Source organism: Rana temporaria, chromosome 3, assembly GCF_905171775.1.
Source record: "Rana temporaria chromosome 3, aRanTem1.1, whole genome shotgun sequence".
Classification (NCBI taxonomy): domain Eukaryota; kingdom Metazoa; phylum Chordata; class Amphibia; order Anura; family Ranidae; genus Rana; species Rana temporaria.
Genome location: NC_053491.1, coordinates 154,402,099 through 154,423,027, shown reverse-complemented (window position 1 = coordinate 154,423,027; position 20,929 = coordinate 154,402,099). Strand labels below are relative to the sequence as shown.

Sequence of the window (20,929 nt, the reverse complement as noted above, 5' to 3'; positions counted from 1 at the left end):
AATTAAAAAGAAGGGGAGGAGGAGAGAGGTCAAAACCCTTTCCAACTCTATTCAAAAACTTAAGTTTTGACACGAGTTACACATTGTCACAGGTTATCTTTAGTGAATGATTTACATTGAGGCATCTCCTTCCCCACAATATTTTACAATGGCTTCTATAGTTACATTATCCACTCTGCTGGAATAGCCAGTGTTCATTGGAAACCCCTATTGTCACAGGCCGAGTATGGTTTCTTCAGAACCTGTAGTAGCTGCCATCTGATGTTCACAAAGTTGACGTTTATGATGCTTCAAACAAGTATTTTATAGACAGGTTCTGGACAGCCGCACGTGACCAGTAATGAATAAAGTTATAGGTAACGAATAGCTCTGTAGTATATAAATAAGGTGGTTGAATTTACAAATCCCACATTCTCATTTGGTTCAGTCTTTGAAGGCAATACTCTGTGGCTGGCACTGAAAGGATAAATCGGACAGTTCTTCTACTTACACAAAAACAACCATAACCTACTAGTCCAAAAAATGTCACTTTTGCAGCTAAAGTCATAATTCTACTCAGTTTTGAAGGAGGAGGCACACTGTAAAAAAAGAAAAAAAAAAAGAAAGGTTTTAAGGATTGCATCAACTAAATTGGTCTATAAAACACGTTCGCATTTTACAAAAAGGATCAAGTTTTACAGAACAGACACAAGGATCTGTTTTGTAAATATAAAATTTCCACAAGTACAAAAAGGGAAAAAAAGATGCCAACTAAAAACCTACATTAGAAAATACTAAATTCCCCATACAGCCACATTAGAATCTTGAGGCTGCTATGGTAACAATGTAGAAAGGGAAAGACACATATAGGAGAGACGTATGCGCGGCACACCCCAAAACAAATATAGGACGGTTTCCCCAAGGGGGCTTTAGCAATGTAGGTATGTAAAATAGTTAACGGGAAAATATTTTATTCAGAAGCTATCATATGTCACTATATAATTAAAATACAATATATGAAAATTTGGCCAGATAATATACTACATATTCCACAATGTCTAGAGAGAGGCAAGTACATGGTAATACAAAACTGTAAAAAGGTTCAGCGCAATATAAAGTCCATAAAGAGGGCTATAATGCAGTTAAACAATGTAGGCGAACACCCGGTGCTAGACGCAATCCTCAACTGTATAATCAAGGTGACAGATCCTCCACCATTAAGGAATGGATACTCTTACCAGGTGTGCAAGACCACTGAGTGACCAAATAGTCAAAAAAGGCAGGTTTCCTCAGTTGGGGTGAAGATTATGCTTCAGTCCAGCAAGATGACATGATAAAAAGGAGGAAGCGATCTCAGTGTAGATGGTAAAGATAGTTGTTTATTCCCAAAAAATAGCTAAAATACGGTATAAAAGCTGCGGTAGGCACAATTGCCTTACATGCAAAAACAGCAGCATAAGCAGCGGTGTAGGAACCGTGAACTAATTCAGATGCATCGCGGGTGACGACCATGTATGATAGCTCCTACCCCGTATGTACGTTACGTCCAGAATGGACTTAGTCAGCGGTGGGTAGAGCTACCGCATCACCCAGCGTCACTATATAGCAGCCCGGTTGTCATGGAGAGCGTCACAAGTGCAGGAAGTGCCGGGACCGGAAATCCGGAAGCTAGGCTTATCCATAGTACACAAACGGACACCTATTCCTATCGGGACACCAATGGACTTCAATAAAATACATTGTAAACATCAAAAGCCAAAATTAACTAAACCGATAAATATAAAACAAATAGTCAAATCAATGCAAAACGATATACAATCTATATTCATAGAAATTACTCCACAGCATAGGAAAAAATAATTTTAAATGCAATTTAAAAACCACAAAATAATGGACGAAAACCTGCGACCATCTGAATGTACTAAGCAAGCAAAAAAAAAAAAATGAATGGAAAAATGAAAAAACATGTACCACATAAAAGAGGGGGGGGGGAGAAACATAATAAAACCTACTTATCTGAGATGAAACAATTGAGATCAAAGTCGATGTTCAACCCTCCTGGAACCAAAACCTGCATCATATGGATCCAGAAGGATTCACGCCGACTAAGTTGGCGGATAAAATTCCCTCCTCTCCAATGCGGATTAACCCTTTCCAGGCCCCAGAATTTGAGGCACTTAGGGTCTCTATTGTGGAAGTTTCTAAAGTGCTTGGAGACATTATGGGTCCTCAACCCTTTTTTGATGTTATCAACGTGCTTGGCGATGCGGATGCCAAGAGGTCTAGAAGCCCTCCCGACATACTGCAACCCACAAATCGCACTCGAGCACGTAAACACCACCAGTAGTATTGCAGGAAATTAGGTTTTTAATAGGATATGTCCTACCAGTGGTGGGGGCCACAAAATCTTTCCTTCTCTTCAAGTTATGTTTGCATTGTTTGCCGGGGGGTTGGGGGCGGAATCTGCCGCATGCATAGAAACAAGTTAAAAAGGATAAAATCCTATTTTCTTTCACAGTAGGAGGGTCCACTTCACATGGGGATATATTGTCTCTCATGGGTGCACTCTTGTAAATGAACCTAGGGCATGATGGTAGCGCTGTACTTAGAATATGATCAAGATATCCCAATGTTTCATTATAATCTTTTCAAATTTCTTATGCTGAATATTATAAATTAGGGATAATCTTAAACTCCAATCCATCCTTCTGTTTCTTTTTATTATTCTTGGAATCAGACACCATAATAGCTCGATCCAACTTAGGCCCCCTTCACACTTGTGCGACTTCAAAGTCGCACGATGCGACCATGATTTCAATGAATGCCTGTGTAAGTGGCATCAAAATTGGACCAAAGTAGTGCAGGGACTACTTTGAAGTAGGCATGACTTAAAGTCGTGCCAGTATGAATGGTAGTCATTGAAAATCATGGAGAATGACTTGTCATACGATTTTGCAGTCCAAAATCGTGGAACAAGACGTATAAGTGTGAAAGGGGACTTAGTCGGTGTGAATCCTTCTGGATCCATGAGATGCAGGTTTTGGTTCCAGGAAGGTTGAATGTCGACTTTGATCTCAATCATTTCATCTCAGAGAAGTAGGTTTTATGTTTCTCTTTTCCCCCCCCTTTTTTATGCGGTACATGTTTTTTTTTTTATTCATGTTTTTTTTATTGCTTAGTGTACATTCAGATGGCCGCGGATTTTCGGCCATTATTTTATGGCTTTAAATTGCATTTAAAAAAAAAAAAAATTCTATGCTGTAGAGTCATTTCTATGAATATATAGATTGTATATTCATTTTGCATTGATTTCACCATTTGTTTTATATTCATCATTTTAGTTCATTTGGGCTTTTGATGTTTACAATGTATTTTATTGAAGCCCATTGGTGTCCCCATAGGAGAAGGTGTCCGTTTGTGTACTATGGATAAGCCTAGCTTCCGGATTTCCGGTCACGGCACTTCCTGCACTTGTGACGCTCTCCATGACAACTGGGCTGCTATATAGTGACGCGGTAGCTCCACCCACCGCTGACAAAGTCCATTTTGGACGCAGCGTACGCACAGGGGAGGAGCTACCATACATAGGCGTCACCCGTGATGCATCTGAATTAGTCCGCGGTTCCTACACCACTGTTTAACACTGCTCACGATGCTGTTTCTGCATGCAAGGCAATTGTGCATACCACGGCTTTTATACCGTATTTTAGCAATTTTTTGTGAATAAATAACAATCTTTACCATCTACACTGAGATTGCTTCCTCCTTTTATTCCTTTATATCTGCATGAGTGATTCCTTCTGTCATCTTTCTGGACTGAAGCATCATCTTCACCCCAACTGTGGGAACCTGCCTTTTTGACCATTTGTTCATTCAGTGGTCCAACACACCTGGTAAGAGTATCCATTCCTTAATGGTGGAGGATCTGTCACCTTGATTGTACAGTTGAGGATTGCGTCTAGCACCGGGTGTTCACCTACAATTGTTTAACTGCATTATAGCCCTCTTTATGGACTAATATATTGCGCTGCACTTTTTTACGGTTTTATATTTATGCTTGAAGATTTATGATTTGCCTTTTCGGTGTTCAGCTTGCAAGTTCTTGCGTACTATATATTTGTGTGCGCCGATTGCTTTTTATTTTATATCTAGTACATGGTAATAAACACATACCATGAGAGCAGAGAATGGAAGTATAAAAGCAAGATGAACAAGGTCTTAGTAGGAAAGCATCAAAATTGGAAGGCAAAATGTGAGTCACCCAGGAATTCCATATATTCTCAAACTTTATAGCTCAATAGCTTCCATGCCAGGCAGCCTTGAGGCAGTACCGTATTTATCGGCGTATAACGCACACTTTTTTTCCCCATAAAATCAGGGGAAAATCGTGGGTGCGCGATATACGCCGATAGCATACCTCAGAGGGGAAGGAGCGGCCGCCGGAAATCACTGAGCCGTCATCTCCTCTCGGCTCTCACGTCCCACACACACAGTCCCGCCTCCGCCACCAGCATTGGACCAGTGTTCTGTCTGTCACAGGAGATGGTCCAATGCCGATGGCGGGACTGTGCATGTGTGACGTGACAGCCGAGTGAGAGGAGATGACGGCTCAGTGATTTTTCCGGCGGGAGCTCGTCCCCATCTGAGGTATGTGAGGTCTCCATCAAACTGTTAGATCACTTTCGGGGGTGAAAACCTCCCAGATCTCAGGATGTATTGTCCCTGACAAGATATTTCTTGCTTTATTGTCCTATAAATGCTGCTTGCATCTGTACTCTGTAAATTTGAAGCCGCTAGAATGTCAAGTTAGCAGAGGCCAATTAATTTAAATATACACCAGCTAATTTAGAATACTGCAATATACTGCCATTTAAACGGTTCTTAAAGGGTCACTAAAGGAAAAAAAAATGTTTGCTGAAATGACTGTTTATTGGGTATAGAGACATAAAAGTTAACCGATTCCTTTTAAAAATGATTAAAAATTGAATTTAATCTATCATATAATGTGCCTCTAGTTTAACTTTCGGTTTTAAAGGTACATACATGAAGTTCCGGGTGAGAGGTGAGTCGGGAAGACTCACAGAACAAAAACAAACTAATCCAGGGCAGTGTTTTGTTTTTAAAATGAATCTGATGAGTTTTAGACACACAGTAATGACAGCTTAGACCACCGTGAGAAAGCTCCCAGTATGATGGTTATAAGGAAACAGGCAACCAGGAAGTGTGGAGATCACAGCAGAATTACAGCTACTTCAAAGCAAAAACGAACAATGAGGACATGAAACCAGTACGGCAGAAAGGTAAAGGAAGCCATTTAGCTAAAAAAAAAAAAAAATTCCTTTAGTGACCCTTTAAGGGTATTTTAATATACCGTATTTGCCGGCGTATAAGACGACGATTTTCCAGCCAAAATGTTGGTTTTGGGATATACTCGGCGTATAAGACTACCACCTACCTACTAGTCATGCCTCGCCTCATGGTGCCATTACATGCCAGACTGTGCCCCATTACATGCCAGACTGTGCCCCATTACATGCCAGACTGTGCCCCATTACATGCCAGACTGTGCCCCATTACATGCCAGACTGTGCCCCATTACATGCCAGACTGTGCCCCATTACATGCCAGACTGTGCCCCATTACATGCCAGACTCACTGTGCCCTTACCTTATCCTAAGACATGCAGAATCGCGGCCGTACTGTACGTTTTTTCAAAAGCCACGCCTCCTTCCGTTCCGTGATAGGCGGAACAGTCAGCTTCCCAGGAGGCACTGTGTTCAGTGTTCGCCTATCACAGAGGCCCTCTCGTCAGAGGACAAGAAGGCCTCCGTGATAGGCGGACACTAAACACAGGACGAGAGGGCCTCCGTGATAGGCGAACACTGAACACAGTGACTCCTGGGAAGCTGAGTGTTCCGCCTATCACGGAACAGAAGACGTAGGAGGCGCGGCTTTTGAAAAAACGTACGGCCGCGATTCTGCATGTCTTCGGATAAGGTAAGGATGTTAGGTTACCAGCGTATAAGATGACCCCCGACATTTAAAGAAGATTTTAAGGGGTTAGAAAGTCGTCTTATACGCCGGAAAATACGGTACATAAAAACAAAACAAACAATTGCACTAAAAACAAAGAAAATGCTCTTTATGAAAACTTGTATATGTAATGATTTGTTTCATTAAATAGGAAGTACAAAAAGGTAAAATATGCTATTAAAGTCTATAAATAGTTTTTTCCAGAAAATTCCCTCTTAAAATTGGGGTGCGCGTTATACGCCGATAAATACGGTAATTGCTGCAAAAGGGGCCCAAACCAAGTACTGAGTACATATGCATGCTTATACTTTTTAGGAGGTCCGATATTGTTTTATGTACAATCCTTGTTTTATTGATTGCATGTAATAATCCAATTTTCTGAGATTGTGGATTTGGGGTTTTCATGAGCTGTAAGCCATATTCATCACAATTAAGACAAATCACAGCTTGAACTATCTTGCTTTGCATGCAACGAGTCCATCTCATATTAGTTTCACCTTTTAAGTTGCATACATTTTTCGAGTTTCACCTGTACATATATTTTTGAAGTGTGTTAATATCTTAGTGAGCATCTCAAGTAAAAATTTTATTTTTGAAGCAGAGGGATGCCCAAAACCTGAATTGTATCTCAGTGCAGAGCTCTCCACCTAAGCAGAATATTACATTTCTGGGAGCATTCCATACACCAACTGCGTACAGAACGCCTCTTGGTTCCCCCATTAGATTGAGTTTTAAAGAAAATTACAGCGCTGCAGATTAAAAAGGACAGGTAATTAATTTATTACATTTCAATATGGCTTGTGTAACGAATGTATATGCTGTTTTTTTTATTATTTGCTATATTACTTTTTCTGTGAAAAAAGGAGTTGCACTGTAAAAGGATAAGTGCACTTTAAATCAAAAAGCACTTATATATTTTTTGGCTCCCCTCCCATCTGCACCTAAAGCCCAGTACACATAGGCCGAACGTCAGCCGACATTCGGCCTGTGTGTATGCCAGCCGGTCCGACAGATGCCTACCTTTCGGCTGGTTTGTCGGACATGCATGCTGGAAAACCAGCAGGTAACCAGCGCTCTTAGAACACAACAGCTCAGTGGGCGAGATCGCTGTTCTAACGTCAGATCGTTGGTACAGCAGCTCTGACAGGAGCTGGCTGTTTTTTTTTTCCGTTCAACCCAGCAAAACTTAATAGTGTGTACCAGGTTTAACGCCCCTCCCCCTTATCAGATGCATATTTACCTTGATCAGATAGCCCCACTGTTTCCATCAAGCTCTGCAAGTCTACGATGTCCTGGCCAAGCCTGCACATTACTGCCCTAAAGACATTCTCCTGCTTAGGGACACAAGCCCATAGAAATGTATGGGGCACCACTGCATAGACGCAGCCAGGATAGTGAAGACTTGTGGCGCTAGATGTAAATGAACAGCAGAGCCCTGGTCATCAGCTAAAGGAGTGAATTCAAGTAATATCAACCCTACAATTAAAACAAAAGTAATTTAAAAACAAAAACAGGTTCTACTTTGCTGCTCTCTGCAATGATTTTGCACGGAGCAGCCCTGATCCTCCTCTTCTCAGGTCCACCCCACTGGCTCTCTGGGCTCCTCCCCCTCGACTGAGTGCCTCCATAGCAAGCTGCTTACTATGGGGGCACTTGAGCGTACTCACTCCTGACCCTCCTCTGTGCATCTATGGGACACACAGTGTGGCTCAGTCCTGCCCCCCACTCCCTTCCCCCTCTCGCTGTGATTGACAGCAGCGGGAGCCAATGGTCAATGAGAAGGCAGAGACCTGGGAGAGCAGTGGCTCTCATGCAGATAGATGGATCGGGCGAGCATAGAGGGTCTGGGGGGATGCTGCATGCAGAAGGTTTTTAACCTTCATGCGCATAGGTCGGTCTGTCTTTAGAATCACTTTAGCCGATTGCTGACCATCCGCTGCAGTTATACTGCGGCAGGTTGGCTCGGCTGCGCGAATTGCCATAGGTGTATGTTGGGCTCATGCATGGCAACCTGTGGGCGCTACCATTGGCCAGCGTAGAAACCAATCAGCAGGTCTGGCGGACTCTGTCCGCCGGCTGCCTGTGATCGTTCCCCACAGGCACAAAACAGGGATCTGCCATCGTAAACAAAAGCAAATCTCTGTTCTGTCAGGGGAACACACACACAGATCCTGTCTTTCCACTATGCAGGAAGACGGATCTGTGTGTTGTCCCAGGCGGCCCATCCCCACAATTAAGTCTTGTACACACGATCGGATTTTCCGCGGACAAAGCATAGGATTTTTGCCCGAAGTGCGTTGGCCGTGAACTTGTATTGAATACAAACTGCAAATTGTTGGCAAACAAACAGCCACCCTTGGTCAACTTCTGCTAATGTTGTGTTGTGTTATGGTTAGCATTGCTTCTGAGCATGCGTGTTTGTACTTTGGATTTTTTTCCGGACGGACTTGTGTACACACAATCGGATAATCCGACATCACACATTTGTTGTCGCAAAACTTTAAAGCATGCGATCCAAATTCTGACAACAATTGTCCGACCGAGCATACAAAAACGGTCGGATTATCCCTCAACATCCTGCCATCACACAATTCCTGTCGGAAAAATCTGATCGTGTGTAGGAGGTTTTAGAAACACACTGAGGGAACACAGTTAACCCCTTGATCGCCCATTACTCCCCTTTCCTACCAGTGCCATTAGTACAATGTCAGTGCATATATTTTTAGCACTGATCACTGTAATAATGTAACGGGCTCCCCAAAAAAAAAAAAAAAAAAGGCTAAAAATGTCTGATCACTCTTTGGGGGGGATTTTCACTGTTTTAATGTGGGAGAAGACTTACAGCTGTCGTATATAACATACATATCTTTTACGCTACCTGGAGCTTCAGCTTCAAGAAAAACTCCAGTGGAAAAAAATAAATAAAAAAAGATCACACACACACACACACACACACTGATTATTCTAGGTGTGGAATGCCACTGTTCACTACAAAAAAAAAAAAAAAAAAACAGCTTCTTTGTTGGAAACTACAGGCAGCGCTCTTCTCCTATTGTTCACCATTACTTTCCCCTTGCTCATCTTAAAACACCTTGTATTCTGTTCATACAATACAAAGTATTCTGTAAAATTGACATAGGGATAGGAGGTAAATGCCAACACATCTCCCCTTGTTCATTCATAGAACTTCTAGTATTTTGTGGACAAAAATGCAAGGCATTATTTCAAAAATGGACAAGGGGAGAGGAAATGGAGGGTGAATAGGGAGCTAGAGTCTGGAAGAAAAGGCGCTTCCTGTAGTTTCTGCATAGCATAAAAGAAGCTATGGTTTACTTTATATAGTAAACTGTGGCAATATGGTCATAGGCTAATCATTTGAAGTAACTTGCTCGATTAGAGGTATGATGGGTGTGCGATACAGGCTTCAAAAATGCCACAAGAAAAAGTGTGCCTCTAGTTTAGAAAAGCAATATTTACCTCATGATTTCTTGAATATTTACATCAGTACTCCAGTTCTTCTCTATACCAGGTACATGTCCCATCCCAACCACTCCAACAACTACAGTTGGTACGCTTTTTTGAGGCTCATCTGTGAGAGGGAAATATACAAAAATGTAATTGACATGTTACTCCAATTTCCAGAATCTTCCATGACAACAACCTTATCCCTGTAATAATAAAAAGCACATGATGTTGAATAGAGAAAGCATTAGAACATAAAATCTACTCATGCATTGCTATAACATTTTATAGACAAACCATAAATAAGCCAGGAAGAAACCATTGCACATACGATAGAAGGAAAAATACATAAAAAAGGTCATACTCTCAGAGGCACGAGGTAGTTCTGTTTTTTTAGCCGCTTGCTTCAGCATGTATGTTAGATAAATATCTCTCTCAGAGACTATGGTGCGATGGAGGTCAGGAAATTCACCAATCATTTCTGCCATCATCTGTTCTAATAAATCCTTCTGCTTACATTTCTCCACATCATCTTCACTGAAGTAGAAAAAAATAAAAATAAATACATTTTGTACAATTTCTTAGTTGAACTTGGAAAATTGTGAGGGCCACACAATGATAGCTCACCTTATTGGGTCAGACAAGGAGCACAAGCCCCAGGCAAGCTTCACCTTTTGCCAGAATGAAAGTGCAGCAATCGCTCTCTTGAATGTTACAGGAATAGGTCTATCTCCAAGGTGAAATTTGCAAAAAGGCACTTTGCTGGCCTGCAAGATGTACAACATAATGCTCATTTTTTGTGACATATGATATACTGTATTATTGCAAGGTAAAAAAAAAGTGGTTTTGAACAGAAATCTCTCAACGAACAGCTCCTAAAATGTAACTAATTAAAACATACAATTTACAAAAAAAAAAAAAAAAAAAGAAGTATATAGCTATGGATGGAGAAGATGTGGACATGTGCACTGGCACACAATTTACACCCCCAATTTAAAAAATTGGAACACAGTAAAAATTCTACATAAAAACCGAATGCAATGACTTGCAAACCTCAAACCCATATTTTATTAATGGAGGCACAGACCGCAATAAAAACCGACGAGCATTCCAAATAAAAATAAATAAAAAAAAACACACACACACACACACACACACACACACACACCTGGTCTCCTCAGTTCCCAGATATTGAGAGTGTTGTTAGAAGAGGGAATGGTACACCATGTCAAACTTGGCTCTGCCCAAACTTTGAGTCCAAAATTACCTTTTTTTCTTAAAAATTGTACATTTTCTCAGGTTTAAACATTTGATTTGTTTCCTATTGTGAATAAAATATTGATTTATGAGATTTTAAAATAAGTCTATTCTGTTTTTATGTAGATTTTACACAGCGTCAACTTTTTTGAAATTGGAGGTTGTACTGCATTCCAGAATTCCTCATTTTCGAAAAAAAAAAAAAAAAAGAAGGATGACCTACAAAATTAGCAATCATGTTAGCAAGTAGGCAAACTAAAAAGGGAAACAAAAAACACCAACAAGCTTAAAGTACAGTGGAACCTCGGATTAAGAGCATAATCCGTTCCAGGAGAATGCTCGTAATCCAAAGTACTCGCATATCGTGCGGCCAGAGGTGGGGGGGGGGGGCGCCGGAGAGCCTCAAAACGTACGGAAAGGCCCGAGGGCACCTCGGCTGAGCTTGGCAAACCCCAGAAAGACTCCATTCCAGAGTTGTCCTCGGGCCTTTCCGTGCATTCGCTTTTAACATTCGCTTTTAGTTTTGGATAGATTGCAGAAGAATTACAATGCTGGTCACTGTTTATTGCTGTCTGTGCCCCCATTAGGGAGATTCCCTCTTCTTTATTTGTCCCATTTACCATTATCATTGAAAGTGAAAAAAAAAAATAAACCCACACACCACCACACATTTTGTGTTGTCCTCAGAAAAGTAAAAGGGGACCTCTTCCAATGGGGATAATAGTTCTGGTGATCTGGGAGTCCACAAAAAAAATTCTCTTAACTTGCAGGGATTTCCTCTCACTTCCTGTTTGACTATGGGACAGCAAGTGAAGGGAAATCTCTGAAATAAGACAGATGACAAAAAAAAAAAACCTGCAAAAAAGGTTAAAACCCTTCCTAACTATGCAAAATGAAAAACATAAATAAATAAGTTTTGCCTATAGTTCAATAATAATAATAAAAAAAATACATATACATGTGAAACAATAGTGCACAAAGTGGGGCTGTAGTAACTCTAATATTCAACAGTGGAACTGCAATGCTTTGGATAGTCCTCTATTGGTCAGTCCCCAAATTGTTGCAGCGAACCCAAAAAGCAGTAGAAACGTGTAGCTAGACTGATGCTGTATTATTGTTAGGTAAACCCATGTATCTGCAGCATGCTGTAGATAAGCCAGTGTTGTAGCTGCATTTTTTTCTGGCAATTCCATCAAGCTGTAGTACTATGTGAAAAGCCAAGAAAAAGAAAATGCTTGATAGGAAACTCCGTGAAAAACAGTTACACAGTGACAGGGTGCCATCTTGAAGATAATCTGTAAAACTTAAATGGATCGCAAACCCTTACATATATCCAGTGACGTGACTGACCTCAGGTGATACAGAGGTGAAACAAATTCTCCTACATATATTGTACCTGTAACTGTAGTTTTCCCTTTGCTACATCTTTTAAAATCATAGATTTTTTACAGCTTGTCTGAGTGTTCATCAAGCAGGGGGCGGGAAGCTGAAGTTACTCTGCATTGCTCAGTTAGAGCAGACTAGAAGGAAGGGACACACCCCCGATCACAGAGCTGAGGCTGTCAATCATAGGCTGTGTGCTGGAGCTCCCTTTCAACTTTTTACAGCTTGGTGTTAGGGAAAACATGTCAGAAGCGACTCATGTACAGAACGACAGAAATTGAAATTAAACGTGGTGCTCTGGATTGAGACAAGTAAACACTATAGAGGGATTTTCATGTCAGAGGTTTACAACCACTTTAAGAAGCTTTGAAATTAAGAGAAAAAAAAAAAAACAGTGGTGCCCATGGTAATGGCTCTTTAAAGAGCCTCCTAATCTCCACATTGGAAAAATAAAAAGCTCTAACCTTGAAATATAAACATGCCCACCAGAAAACAAGGGTTTTGGTCTGCCAAGTCTGTCAATTGCATTCACAGCAATGTAGTCAGATAGTAGTCATAAAACAAGTAATTCTTGAGACGTAAAACTGAACTCCAGTCAAAAATTAAAAGTTTCCATCTACATGCCCCAACCCCATCCTACAGCAAGGGACACCTGCTCAACAAAGTCACTCTCTCCTTTGCAAAGATCAGCCTCTCCAACTTCATCACATGCAATGCAAGACCAATGCAAGGTTGGACGCAGGGCAAATAGTAATTTTTTAAAGCAAATTGGATATCAGCTTTAAAATGGATGTAAACCTTCATTAAAATCCATTAAAGTGGATGTTCCCCCCCAAAAAAAAAATCCTCTTATCTTTCTTGGGTAAGATAAAAACAGACACAAAGAGAAATAGGTGTCTGTTCCTCCCCCTTGCTGTGAGTGACAGGAGATCGCCTTATCTCATGCAGGAGTGTGAGAGGCAGTCTGTACTTCACCCCCCCCCCCCTTTCTTCTCCAGCTCTCCCAGGATTAGCTGCTCCACACCTTAGCATGATTGGGCATGCTGAAGTCATGTGGCGACTTTCCTGGGTTTTGACTGGATGTTAGTGATCATGGGGCATAATCCACGAGACCAGCAGAAATTCAGTGTAAGAAATATCGATGCCTGGCCAAGGGGAGTGTAGAGGTGGGTAGGGAGTCTACCGACATTACGACTCCACCCACCAAGCCCTGACCACAGAATTCGGAGTATTGCAGGGCTCCAAACAGCTAAAGGGGGAATATTTGACAGGTAAGGATACATTATAGGAGACATGTATATCCTTATAGATAAGCACTATGGAAGTAATTTAGAAATGATGAGAGTGGGTTTACATCCACTTTAATGACCCTTGCAGGACCCAATGCAGGAGTGCTCACCACTATGCCACATTGTTGCCCCTGAGCTTTAGAGTCAAGCACCAAGGTTACCAGGAAATGGTGAACGTTAACATTTTCAAGTCAAATCTCATAGGGAATAAAAACTTCCAGATTCAGTTTGAGTTTTTCCAAGCGGATTTATGGCATTAATGTGGTTGTAAACCTCAGACATGAAATATGTGCAACATATACCTATACAATGTGTACTTGTCTTAATTAAAAGCACCAATTGTCGTTTGTCTGCCATCTGCATTAATCACTTCCGACAAGTATTCCTAAAAGCGAGGAAAAAAAAGGGAAAGGGATTTGGTGCCTCAGCTCTGTTCCTGTGTGCAAGGGGTGTGTCACTTCCTTCCAAACAGCTCTCAGGGCTCTCCTCACTGAGCTATGCAGAGTGTAACTTCAGCTCTCCCCTCTTTTTTCTGACTGCTCGGACAAGCTTTATAAAATGATTGCCTTGAGATGTAGAGAACAAACAGGCACTGCTTCTGTAGGAGTGGTTTCATCTCTGTGTATCACCTGAGGCCAGTCACTTCACTGGGTCTATGTAAGGGTTTACAACCACTTTAAAGTAGGACAACAACCAAAAAACAAACACAGCGACTAGGACAGTGGATCATTTTAAATCATCAGAAGGTTTATGAATCATAATTTACGTCCATTTCCTGCCTTACAATCAGTGGACAAAGTAAAGAAATGCCCCAGATGTCCTTGGGATGAAACGCATCGGGAGGACCCCACTGTTGCTACTACTTTGCACAAAGCGCTTGTACGTCCATCTGAATGTAAGTGTTCTTGCTACATTAAATTTTCAACATTCAACACAGAGTTACGCTATGTGGATGTTTTTTTTCTTCCTAATCTATGGTACACACCCTTCCATACACATCCAGGATTTTTTGGGGGGGATTATCATGTCCTGTGAGATCATTGGTAAACCAGCTATCTTCGTCTGTGGCATTCCTCTGCTGTTTGGTCACTCTTGCTACAGCCATTGGAGACACATACAGGATTGCCCAGGTTCCATCGTGGTTTTACCACACAAAGCTCTGTTTGACCCATCCTAACGTAGGTTCTCCTGGGTTCAAACTCTCTGGTAAGCCCCTTACCCATCGGTGGTGGTTTCTCTTCACGTTAACCTTTTCCCCACCGCGCCATAGCGATTTTACTGCTACAGCGCGGTGGAGTTATTCCGGGACGACGTCCCTGGGACGTCCTCCCAGAATGCTTCACTGTGAGCGCCGGGTCTGGAAGACCCGGCGCTTCACAGATCGCGGTAAATCGCCACTGATAGCGGCGGTTTACCACGTGATCGCTCCGTCAAATGACGGAGCGATCACTTGTAAACAAACCGGCGTCATGTAATGACGCCGGTTCCTCCCTCTCCTCTCTGTACCGATCGGTACAGTGTGAGAGGAGGGGGGGGGGGAGCGCGGGGTGTCAGCAGCAGCTGCTGTGGGCTGGATCTGTGACTATTGCAGTCACAGATCCAGCCATCCCTCCCTGTGCAATACTCTGCAATATCGCCCCTACTATGTGCAATACCCCCCATACTCTGCGATACCCCCCCACACTCTGCAATACCCCCCCCCCCCCCACACACTCTGCAATACCCCCCCCCCCACACACACTCTGCAATACCCCCCCCCCCCACACACACTCTGCAATACCCCCCCCCCCCACACACCCTCTGCAATACCCCCCCCCCCCACACACACTCTGCAATACCCCCCCCCCCACACACACTCTGCAATACCCCCCCCCCCACACACACTCTGCAATACCCCCCCCCCACACACTCTGCAATACCCCCCCCACACACTCTGCAATACCCCCCCCACACACTCTGCAATACCCCCCCCACACACTCTGCAATACCCCCCCCACACACTCTGCAATACCCCCCCCACACACTCTGCAATACCCCCCCCACACACTCTGCAATACCCCCCCCACACACTCTGCAATACCCCCCCCACACACTCTGCAATACCCCCCCCACACACTCTGCAATACCCCCCCACACACTCTGCAATACCCCCCCACACACTCTGCAATACCCCCCCACACACTCTGCAATACCCCCCCACACACTCTGCAATACCCCCCCACACACTCTGCAATACCCCCCCACACTCTGCAATTTTTACAGAATTTTCGGTCTTTTTTCTTTTATAGCGCAAAAAATAAAAACCGCAGAGGTGATCAAATACCACCAAAAGAAAGCTCTATTTGTGTGAAAAAAAGGACAACAATTTCAGACGGGTACAATGTTGTATGACTGAGTTATTGTCATTCAAATTGTGAGAGCACGGAAAGCTGAAAATTGGTCTGGTTAGGAAGGGGGTTTAAGTGCCCAGTGGTCAAGAGGTTAATTCATTTCAACACTCCTTCACCAATATTATTGCTGGACTACTCTATAGTCAGATTTGTATTTTTACACTATTCATGTTTTTCACATATGGACATTTATACATTTATGTGGACATTTTCACTTCACTTTTATTGTCATATTTGTAATTTGAAGTTTTATGCCAACCTAACTTTTAATTAGCGCTACACTTTTTTGTTTTCACGTTTTTTTGCCATTTGTCTATTTTCAGTGTTAGGGGCTTACCTATAGGGCAGCGCTGTATTTTTCTGTATACTAACAAAGTAAAGAAATAACATTTGCGATATTATAGAGGGCAATGAAGAGTTAAAAAGGCATAGGTTTCTCACAGCTCGTTTAGACTACTGCCTTCAAGAGAAGGGGACGATAGCCCTCCATCTGTGTTCTGATATATACCAATAAAGTCATGAAATGTCTCACCTCTTTGAAGGCCTCTCTGAACTCGCCACCAGGGGCCATTCCCAGCTGTTGTGTGATGTGTGCAGACACTTTTAATAATAGAATTTGCATGAGACCGGACATAACTCCATTCTGGCATAAATACAAAGAAAAAAAATATATATAAATCCGTAAATATACAATAAGAACAATGTATGGTAAAGGAAAAAAGTGCGCTTATCTAAAATAATAAGTGGTAGCTGCAAACTCAAAATGTTTATACAAACAAATAATGATATAGGTAAAAGATGGAGTTGCGCTGAAAAAATTGTGTCTTATGCAGATCACTAGTGAAAAAATAATAACAAAAAAGGAAGTCTAATGAACAATCTAGAGGATTTCTTCAGATGTGCATAAAGATATATATCACCGTTTTTATATATCTTTATGCACATCTGAAGAAATCCTCTAGATTGTTCATTGGACTTCCTTTTTTGTTATTATTTTTTCACTAGTGATCTGCATAAGATACAATTTTTTCAGCGCAACTCCATCTTTTACCAATAAGAACAATGTATTCGACTTTAAAAAATAATAAAACACAAATAATAAATATGAAAATGGAAACTAAAAGTCTTACAAGTAGCTATGATTTTTAATGTAATCTGAAAAATAGGATTTTACGGTTAGTACAAAAATCTTTTATGGTGTCCATTGTAGGACACAGGAAGTCAAAGCTTCAGGTTATACTTCAATTCCTCCCAGCATGCCTCAGATTTTTAGCAATTCAATGCAAAATTATAGCAAAAAGTAAAAATGTGTTCAAAATTGTCGCTCTAGCTTATGGCAAAAAACAAATAAATAGAGATATAGAGATATAGAGATATATATATATATATATATATATATATATCAAAATACCACCAAAAGAAAGCTCCATTTGTGAGAAAAAAAAAAAAAGAAAAAAAAAATACTTTGTTTAAGTACAACGTCGCACTACCACGCAAATGTCATTAAAGCAACGCAGTCCCGTATCGCAAAAAAAGGCTTGGTCAGGAAGGAGGTAAATCCTTCCGGGGCTGAAATGGTAAAAGAAGCCTGGAAAGGATTGCACTATTGATCAGATCGCTGGTGCTGCGCAGATTGTCAGTGTGAACATCATATATGCAGGCGGTTTCACACTGACAGGAAGAATTAAACTACCAGAGCGCTCAGCAGCACCGTGGTAGTTCATTGAGGCCAACAGCTGCAAATTTTGTCAGTACTTGTAGTCGATTGATTTACAGAACTCTTCAAAAAGTGACAGCTGGTAAGGGGAACGTCTCCCCGTACTCCTGTCACACAGAGGGCTCGGACTGACTAGTGGCGGCAGGAGCATGTTACACCCTAAAAATTATCCTTTAAGGGTGTATAACATTGTGCAGAGGGTTAATTAAAGAATGTTGTGCAACAGCTGAGAATCTATACAAACTACAAGTAAGTAGAGGTAAAAGGTGACAAAACATCTAGTAAGTTATACCTTTTGAAAATACATTAGCCTTAAAAAAGGTAACAGCTAGCACAGTTTTAGTAATTTAGGTTGGCTAATCTGTCAGGAGATGTCCAACAAATCTTCAGTTTACATCTGCTTTTTTGCGACAGCTACTCACATACTACACACTGGTCATTGGTACGTGCAGTTATGTCTGCATCACGGTCTTGAATCAGTCTTCTTAAGCAATTCAGAACATGACTCAGGGCTGCTAGTGCAGCTAAGGCCTCATGTACACCGCTGCTGGTAAACAGATGTTTTGGAGCAGTTGGGCATTTTTTTTTTCCAACTACTTCTAGACGCAAACGCGGCTAAACGGCCATTTTTAGACACCGATTTTTAGCTGTCAAGTTAAATTGTTCAGGAGAGGTTGAACGTCCCATGTACATGAAGCCTTAATAGCTGCTAAATGTGATTTTTCAACGAGACCTTTGCCACGAAAAAAAAAAAAAGAAGGGGGGGGGGGGGGAATAAACTAATCCAAAAAGATATATTACTGCATTTCTTTAACCGCTTAAGGACCGCCTGATGACGATTTACGTCGACAGAGGGGCACGGCTGGGCAAAAGGACGTACAGGTACGTTCCCTTTAAGAGCCCCCGCGACAGCACCCGCAGACCCGATCGCCGCCAGTGTTCCGCGATCGGGTCACAGAGCTGAAGAACGGGGAGAGGCAAGTGTCATAGGGAATGATGATCAGTGACATCACACGCCAAGCCACGCCCCCACACAGTGAGACTCACTAGGCCACACTTAACCCCCTCAGCGCCCCCTACAGGTTAACCCCTTCACTGCTAGTGTTATTTTCACAGTAATCAGTGCATTTTTATAGCACTGATCGCTGTAAAAAAGACAATGGTCCCAAAATTGTGTCAAAAGTGTCCGATATAGGCATAATTTACTGTGAAACATTGAGATTTATACGACCTTGCATAGACCGGTGATCAAAGAGAAATACTATAACAAAATTCAAAATGAGTAAAACAAAACAAAAGATACCTGTTTAATAGCTTGGTGAAGCTTCTCAAAATTTATTTCTTTGGCTTCTTTCAATAATGTCTCTTCATCCATCTTCAGCATAGATACTCTATACTGGCACAGCTCAACCACAACAACATCAGGCTGTACTTCCTGAATGGTCTGAAAGAGAAATATAAGCCTTTGTATAGGAATACCTAAAGTCTGAGCAAACCAACACATTTCAGACGATCTCCTGTAGAATTCAAACTTGGGCCCCTTTTACACGATCGGCCTGTAAATATCTGCCTGTTTTTTCAGGTGGATCTGCGTGGGCCACCCATTGACTTGTATAGGCAGGCGGATGTCAGCGGAGATGCGTTTTCATCCGATCTTCCCATAGAGACGGACCTGTCATCCGCCTGCTCAGTGGGTATCAATAAAGCGATCCCCTACTGAGCTAGTGGAGTCCACTGAGAGAATCCACCCCATGTGAAAGGGGCCTTAAAGTAGAACTTTAGGCAAAACTTTTCTTTGGATAGAGTAAGAGAGAGGGTTATAATCCTTGGTTTATTTTTTGCCATCTGTGCCCCATTGGGGAGATTCAACTTAACATCCTGTCCCATAGCCAGAAGATTCGCCCCCTTCAGACTCAACCACCACTTTCTGGCAAACTCTCACAACAGAGAGCTGTGAATGATGTCATAAGCCTAGGCTTTTTTCACCAGACAAGAAACAGGAAGTGGGCTGTATAAGGTATTTACTGGCAAAAGAAGTTTTACTATCCAAAGTTAAAACAAGGGTATAAAATTTTATAGATGAAAAAAAATGACTGAAGATCCACCTTAAAGGTTTGTTCCTTAAACGTAAACTGAAATATGTCCCGATAAATCTACACATATAGGTCAACAGTGTTAAAGCTGGCTTGGCCATTACCTTTACCACATCTTGCTTGCTGCTGTCACTAAAGTGAGCAGTGCCTACAATGTACACTTTACTTCCATCCTCTGTGCTAAGTTCTGTCACGGTTTCTGGAAGTGATGGACATTTCTGCCTTTTCTTCATTTTCATCTCCCACAGAATCCTAAAAGCATCAGCATCCGCTAGGCAAGAATGAGAAAAACAAAATGAGAAACAAAATAGGAGGATTTGGTAGAATAAAAAAAAAAAATTAATAAAAAAAAAAAAAAAAAAAAAGAAGAAGTGTACAATATAGATTTATTTATTATATTTTTAAATACATACACTGTGTATCCCCCATCAACTGAGCCCTTGGGATAGTATTGTTGCTGCTGACTTTTAATAGCAAGACTTACCTGTCCAGGGTGCCCACGATGATGGCTGCCGAAGCCAAGCAAACGCTCGGGTCTCGGCTGCCCAGCCGCCATCCTCAGTGAGGGAATCAGGAAGTGAAGCCTTGTGGCTTCATATATATATATATATATATATATATATATATATATACACACACACACACACACACACACACACACACAAACACAAACACTTTTTTATTTTTATTTTATTTACAGCATTTTGGATTTTATTTTTTCTTGGTGGAGCTCCGCTTTAAGCCAAGCTATTGCTGCAGAAATCGTGGGCTCATTTCATCCATGCTGGGTTTACCTCTTATAGTTTAGGGGGTCTTACATCTTTGGTAATGAGTTTGTCTTGGGAAAATTTTTGGACTTTGAATCTTTGGTTGGACTTTTTCACTTATAGTCAAACATTCATTTATGCACCCAAGCATTTTATTCACTTTAAAAATGGTGAAGTAAGTATTCATGGATCCATTTATTTTATTTGTTTTAAAATTTATGAATTTTTATTTAAAAAAAAAAAAAAAAAATTGTTGCATTTGGGTATGAATTGTTTATTTGCACATTTGGAGTTGATCCAATTGATTTTTTTTTGTTATCCATTTGAAAGCATATAAAGGGATAGCACATCTATCCCCCCCCCCCTTAATGTACCACATTGATAAAATAAAAGAATTGCATAGCAGCTCAAACAAGATCAGTGTACTGTGGGTACAACACCAATGCTCCTGCAGAATCTTCCACCAGAGGTATGGGCCTATCAATATGGGTCTGGAAGAAAATAATCAATGCACTACAGTGAAGTCTGGTAACATCAGTGCACTTCTGCTCCATTAAGA

General features: G+C 41.4%; 1 protein-coding gene across 1 annotated transcript in view; it reads right to left on the bottom strand.

Moving 5' to 3' along the window:
• Positions 1–76: 76 nt before the first annotated feature.
• The window catches only part of TRABD (TraB domain containing), a 34,867-nt gene continuing 14,014 nt past the window's right edge, over positions 77–20,929 (bottom strand). The window contains exons 4-10 of the mRNA XM_040343677.1: positions 19,708–19,874; positions 18,814–18,954; positions 16,326–16,436; positions 10,102–10,241; positions 9,839–10,011; positions 9,490–9,601; positions 77–578 (exon numbers count right to left, since the gene is read on the bottom strand). Of these exons, the coding sequence (XP_040199611.1) occupies positions 398–578; positions 9,490–9,601; positions 9,839–10,011; positions 10,102–10,241; positions 16,326–16,436; positions 18,814–18,954; positions 19,708–19,874 (1,025 nt within the window). The 3' untranslated portion in view covers positions 77–397. The remainder of the gene's footprint in view (positions 579–9,489; positions 9,602–9,838; positions 10,012–10,101; positions 10,242–16,325; positions 16,437–18,813; positions 18,955–19,707; positions 19,875–20,929) is intronic.